At 32.1% G+C, this 7,217-nt stretch overlaps 1 protein-coding gene across 1 annotated transcript; it reads left to right on the top strand.

Annotated features, from left to right (window-relative positions):
* The first annotated feature begins 567 nt into the window (after nt 1–567).
* LOC136796532 (bromodomain-containing protein 3-like) lies at nt 568–6,442 on the top strand. Its single transcript, XM_067050500.1, has 4 exons — nt 568–663; nt 4,176–4,479; nt 5,734–5,922; nt 6,079–6,442. Exons 2-4 carry the CDS (start codon nt 4,474–4,476, stop codon nt 6,205–6,207), a joined length of 324 nt encoding a protein of 107 aa, XP_066906601.1. The 5' UTR covers nt 568–663; nt 4,176–4,473; the 3' UTR covers nt 6,208–6,442.
* Nucleotides 6,443–7,217: the final 775 nt, after the last annotated feature.

Here is a 7,217-nt window from a genome sequence, read left to right as displayed (position 1 = left end):
ATACTACTTCCTGTATACGCGACGTATTTGAAATCGTTTTAAAAGCCGTTACTTGGTCTGCGCAAGAGTGGGGAGGAGGTGGTCCCCACTCTTACGCGTTTCCTTCTGTCTGTTCAACTTATTTATTTGGACAGGTATGTTGGCTCTGTACTCATTTTTGTCATTTTTTTTTTTTCATTATTATTATTTTTTTATTTTTATTATTCTTTCATGACGTTTATTTTATCTCTGTATATGTATTGTTTTTTGTTTGTTGTTTTAAATACATCTCATGTACTTTTTTAGCTTTATATTTTATGTATTTTTGCATGAAACTATTGCTCTTGCCTTTGTTACTTGTTTTTTTATTCTTTTCATTGTATCTTTTTATTTTTATTTCTATCATTTTATCTTAACATAGTTTCATTTTGTATCTTTTTAGCCCTGATGAAGCCCTGCAAAGTGGAGCGAAACGTTGGAAAATAAATAGTTGTAAACTATTTTTGTTTCACTATTGACCGCAACCCTGACCATCTCCCTATATATCAATTTTTACGGTCAACCATACATACATATATATAATGTTAAAATTATTTTTGCAGAAAGTATTGTTTACAAGGTGGATGGCTAACTCTCATATATGTCTGCATTATTGGAACAGTTATGAATATCAGCAGTGATAAAGTAAGTTTTTCAACCTCCAGAATATTTGGTATTTCCCTGGCAGATTTTGGTCAAACCCGCATTGCTATGCAGATGTTTTACTTTTGATAAATTGAAGAGCTCCCTCTTAAAAGGTTCCAATTAACATATCTTCAAACTCCTAAATCTAATGGAAAATAAATGAAGCCGAAATAACCATCTAAAAAAAAGTTATTCACAAAAGTTCACATGTTTCTGTTATTTTACTCTAGTACATTAGCTTGAAGTGATCGACAGTGGCCACCTTAAATGTTGCAATCACTCCAGTTTATGCCAAATTCAGATTTCAGTTGCTAATATGGGCCTCAATGACTCACTTCACTCCATGGTGGATTGATATCCATTTTTTTGGTAGGTCGTAACTCACTTGTAACACTAACACATATTTTATATTTACAGCCTACAATTATTTGAATGTACAGATTAATATAATCCATGAGAATTAATGGGACTTGAGTGGTACCTCTACAACGTAAACTTAACCTCCTATAAAAAAAAATATGTAAATTAAGAAAACAATAAAATTGTTTATTTCCTTTTAATTAATATTTATGATTTTTAACTTTATTAATAATAAAAATATACAAAATTGTAACTGTTTGAATTATAAGAGTTTCACATCACTCCAATAAAATCACATAAGATTTCATACTGTGTATGCCCCCTGGTAATTCACTTTCCTACAACCACCTTGATTCTTTATTTCAATCCCTCGGATCGCACTTCATTGCTGGAGGAGACTGTAATGGCAAACATCAATGATGGGGATGTTGTACATCTAATACCTGTGGAAATATCCTGTCCAGTGTCACTACCTCCTACATCTCTCAAGAAACGTCCTGATATCCTTGATATACCATATTTATCACCTCCCAAATTTCCTCTTCCCAGACCAATATCGCATCTATAGATGACCTTTCATCCAGTTATCCTTTTCTTACATTCGAACTTCGTTCCTAATCCCTCTCCTTCCTCATTGATTAAAGGACGAGTTAACTGGGACAAATTTCGTGATGATTTAGAAAACAAACTGGACTTAAAAATTCCACTTAAGACTAAACATGACATTGATGAAGCTATAGAAAACTTAATAAAATCTATAAGATTTTACATATACAACACAACTATCAGTAAAACTAATAATACCATACCTACTAACTTGCTACACCACATTCGCATCTTATTAAAGGAAAAACGAAGAGCAAGAGCGAAGTGGCACAGGACTAGATACCCATCAGATAAAACACATTATACCAAATTGACAAACTTAAAACAGAACTTAAAAAAATTCAAAACACAAAATTTAACTAACTTAACTGAAAACCTCACGACTACTGACAAATCTTTATGGATGACTACTAAGAAGATTCTTAAATTCAAGAATTTTAATCACCCCCTTCTTACTGAAGTCATGGACAAAATCGGACGAAGAAAAATTACAAATATTCGGTCAGCATCTTTCTAAAACCTTTGAGCCACACCCTGACATTCTTAATTCAACCAACCTTGAACACATTGAAGAAGTATTGAATACTCCACTCCAAATGACCCTGCCACCTAAAGCATTTCATCCATCAGAGATATCCAACATCATCCAGAATTTACCAACCCGCAAAGCTCCTGGTTATGACCTAATTACATCCCATGTTCTAAAACAAATTCCTCGAAAATCTATTATATTCCTCACCTACATCTAGAATCCTGTCCTCAGATCCACATATTTTCCTGACCCATGGAAATTATCCATAATCAAAATGATTCCCAAATCTCGAAAGCCGCCAGAACACCCATCCTCTTACCGTCCTATCTCTCTGTTACCTATCATGGGAAAAATCCTTGAGAAACTTATCTTAAAATGCCTGTACCCCATCCTAGATTCCAACATAATCCCAGATCACCAGTTTGGATTCCGAACATCCCACTTCACTATCCAGCAATGCCATCGTGTGGTTGATGTAGTCTCGTCTTCATTGGACCATAGAATGTACTGCTTGGGAGTCTTTCTTGATGTAGAACAGGCTTTTGATCGAGTCTGGCACCCAGGACTGCTATACAAAATCCGTAAATTCCTACCCTCTACATATTATCTCACTATCCGTTCTTATCTCTCAGACAGGTTATTTCAAGTAAATCACAACAGCGGTTATTCATCCCTGTTTCCTCAGTCTGCTGGTGTACCTCAGGGTAGTATCCTTGGTCCTATCCTTTATACAGTGTTTACAGCTGAACCCATCCTAACACTATTCTCACCACGTATGCCGATGACACATGCCTATTGTCAGTGAATAATGATCCTTCCATTGTATCCCAATCCCACATCACCACCCTTGAAGAATGGTGCCAAAACTGGAGGATTAAAATAAATTCCAATAAATCCCACCAAATCACATTTACCCTTTGTCGTAAACCTTCGTCTTGCCCCACAGTATCTTTTAATAATACCCCACTTATTCCTGTTGAGCAGATCCGTTACTTAGGACTAAATCTGGGCAAACGACTGACATGGAATCCTCATACAAGACTGAAAAGACAGGAAACTGCTCGTCGATTCCAACTATTACAACATTTACTAGACAAACGGTCCAAACTTCCAATCCATTACAAAAGACTAATCTACATGACTATGATAAGGCCTATCTGGACACACGGAATTGAGCTATGGGGCTCCACTAAACCATCTAATTCCTCTTGGATCCAATCCTTTTAGTCCAAAAACCTTCGTAAAATCCTTAATGCTCCTTACTTTGTCATTATTAACTTGATTAATAATAAAAATATACAAAATTGTAACTGTTTGAATTATAGGAGTTTTACATCACTCCAATAAAATCACATAAGATTTCAAACTGACAATTATCCTATGTTCTATTTGGCTTATAATCAAACCAAGACTTCAAAAACAATAGAATCAAATTTCTGTATATGAAAGTAAAAATTAAAACTATTGACGATCTCCCTTTTTCTAATTTAATAAAACAAACTCCTGTTCTGGCAGTTGGCAAAATTGAATTACCAAAAAACAGCAAGCTCTCTTAATGAAGGATGGTTCACAGATTGTGGAACATTTCTTATTAAAAATCTCTTAATTTGGAAGTATAAAATTTAAAATTAAAACTAAAATTTTTGATCATGATTATTGTTATACTTCATATCTAATCCCAGGATTGTATTGCTTGATCAGCTTTGTGGTTACTAAAGAATTATACTGAAAATTTATTGATTAACCACATTTATTATTTTTTCTATTGTTGTTATTTTCCTAATATTATAATTTAAATGATTTTCATTAATTTGTATTTATTTGTTGTACAATAAAATAGCCTACCATAATTAATGGCTGTTATACCATCTCATTACTTTGCAGTATAAAAATAAATCTGAGTCAATTAAAAATATACGCAGACTTTTTCAGTAGAAGCTAGAATATATATGATCAATTATCATGAGGATAATATTATAATTCTTATTTTATAATTATTTACTCTGTTTTTCAGACAGAACTGGCAAAAAGTGGACTAGAGGTGGGAGCCAGTAGCAACATGAAAGAGCCTCCGCCAAGAGAGGAGCCAGTTCTAGAACCAATAAATGGTATTGTCCAGCCACCAGTTGTACCCCCATCCCACAGACCTGGCCGAGTAACCAACCAGTTGCTATATATTCAGAACAAACTCCTCAAATCAGTTTGGAAACATCAATATGCCTGGCCTCTACAGAAACCAATCGATGCTAATAAACTAGATCTTCCTGTATATTTTCCAGTTTAGTCATGTGATTAATCATGTGAAAGAATGAATGCTGGTGATTATTTCATAAATAATCTTACAAAAAAAAAAGCAAAACTAAAATGGTATCTTAAGAGGTGTAAATACACATTTAACAAAAATTATCATAATTCTAGAAGTTAATTTGCATAATTAAAATGATATAATTTTAATTTATATCAAAAATCCACTTTTTGACTTTTTTTTATTTCTTCATATTTTGTTATCAGTTTTTATCACAACCAACTATGAAGTGAAAATGTGAGAGTGAGAATTTAATTTTTTGTATTATTAAAATATAAAATTATTGTGTTGATTTTTAGCAAGAACTTTGAAAGTTACTACAATGTGTTAAATACATGCATAATGATCATAAAACAAATTGATAAATGATTATCATTTTATCCATTAAGTTTTAACTTAACTTAAGACTTTTCCCAAAAGATTATTACGCTGTTTCATTTGTTTTTATTTTTATTATTTACTCACTCTACCTCACCTTTCAGCTATGCAGGTTTAGCAGTTGCAGCATATCACACTATGAGTGTAATTATATCACCCTGCTAACAAACATAATAGTTGATCAATCACATTCATGTCTTTTCATTTCCTGGTGACTTCCATATTAAAGCGAGCTGGACTGACTGATGTTTTCCACCTGTACACAAAGACTTTGTAGTAGGAGTCGTTTTCCGATGCTACGAGCTGAAGAAAATCTAGTTCAGTTAGTACAAAAAGTCTTATTTAACCTTTGTAGCTTAGCTGTCTATTATTACTCTAAGACGGACTGTTCCAAATCTCTGTTTTATTATTTACCTAGCACAATCAAGGGTAAAACTGAGGTTAGTGTTTCGGCCTCTTGTTTCCTCTCTCTTACTTAATTTTTCTCTTGACAATGCTGAGGTTTGTAACAATACTTTGTCTCCCTTCATCCTTCTCTCAACCAGACTGAGGTTCATAGTGGTACTCTGTCTCCTTTCCCCCATTTGAGTGAGTCAATACAGATGTAGGTGATTTATTAACTAAAGTAAAGTATTACATTTTTGGTATCACTTGTAAGATAAAATAATTATTATTTTATCTCATGTATGGAGAATATTCCTTAAAAAGGCTCGGATATTATCTCCCTTATATACAGGATATTATACCGTTGGTTCCCCTTTAGAAAAAGAACTAAAAATAAATATATTAATTACTGAAAATCACCATTGAGAATTATTATAATGGATAGCTGTTTAAGTTCACTAAACTTATTTTTGCCTCTAACATTTTTAATGTTCTCTCTTTTCAGGATTACCATGAAGTTATTAAATATCCAATGGATCTTGGAACTATTAAAAAACGACTTAATAATAATTATTATTGGTGTGGTGCTGAATGTATTGAAGATTTCAAAACAATGTTTAATAATGTGTATGTTTATAAAGAACCAGATTTTGTTTTTATGGCTAGATCACTAGAAAAAGTTTATTTAGAAAAGGTATTTAAAATTTGATTCCGAAAGTAATTTCAAATGTAATTCTTTCTTAATACTGAATAATTTGTCTCCAATTAATGTATTTCTGTGGAATAATTATAGTTAATGTTAATTAGCAAAGTTTTAGTTTATATTTATTTTTATCTTTTTGATTTCTAGTTGAAATGGATGCCCACTGAAGAAATTGAGTTGGACCTTCCACCACGGAAAGTCTTTAAGCCTGCTAAGAAGCGACCTAGATTGAAAGAACCAGATGAAGAAAGTGAGAACAATAAAAAGTCTACTTGAAGTGCGTGCCTCACTATTAATGTTACCAGTCCAGTAAGATTTATATCTTGTTGAAAGACTCTCAAGTGCCTCTTGATTTTTAGAAAATTATGGTGTGGTTTTCTTCATCAAAAATTAGCAGTTTACCAATTCCTATTGCTCCATACCATCAAACCTTTATAAGCAATGTTTATTTTAATTTTTATTTAAAAAAGTGTTCTATGCTGTATGAAATGAAATATACTTATAAATTAAAGTAGTAGTGTCATTTTATTTCACCCCTCATTGGTGAATCCAAATTGTCTGTGGGATGCACAAACATCCATACCCTTGAACCTGTTGGAATATTTATTGATTGAAACAATATTAACAATTTAATTTTCTGGTTATGATGGAAAAAACCATCCATTGATACAAAGAATTCCACACATTAACATTCCTACTTAATCTTTTAGTATACTAATGAATGATTGAATGAACAATAGGAAAAATTAAGATTGAGGGAAAAAAAGGTATTATAATTGTATTTAAGGTTTTTGGACAACCATATGAAATAACATTTTAAATTAATAATTCTTCGGAATTTCGTTTGTTTCAGGTTTCATATTCTAAATATATACATTTCTAAAAGATCTTTAAAACTTATATTTATTCCTTCATTTTCAAAGCAACTTGAAAATTATTATAGCCAATTTACAATTTATGATTATTATCATAGCCAAATTTGATTTTATTTTAACTAACATCTTTTCAGCAATAACAGTAATCTTTCACTATCTCTAATTATTCCAAAACCTAGTTTTTATAATCTTTAAGAAGGATTGAGCATCAAATGCCGACAATTTGAACAGAGCTTTTTCCCTTCCATAACAACAGGATAATCTGCGTTATAATGTTGATCGAAGTTGTCGTTGATTGTCCACAAGTTTGTTTTCACTGGATTTTTATGACGACCGAATGGGTCACAGCAAGTGGTTTGCTTTTGTTCGTAAAACGTTAAAAATTGGCGTTCGTGGTTCAAACATATTAAT

Source organism: Halyomorpha halys, unplaced genomic scaffold, assembly GCF_000696795.3.
Source record: "Halyomorpha halys isolate HHAL.00 unplaced genomic scaffold, Hhal_1.1 Scaffold541.1, whole genome shotgun sequence".
Lineage (NCBI taxonomy): Eukaryota > Metazoa > Arthropoda > Insecta > Hemiptera > Pentatomidae > Halyomorpha > Halyomorpha halys.
Note: the sequence above shows the minus strand (reverse complement) of the source record. Positions and strands in the feature narration are given on the sequence as shown.

Excerpts from the sequence above, each read along its gene's own strand:
- LOC136796532 (XM_067050500.1), top strand. Across the intron at positions 5,923-6,078 it reads AAAAAGTTTATTTAGAAAAG|TTGAAATGGATGCCCACTGA; the intron begins GTATTTAAAATT and ends TTTGATTTCTAG.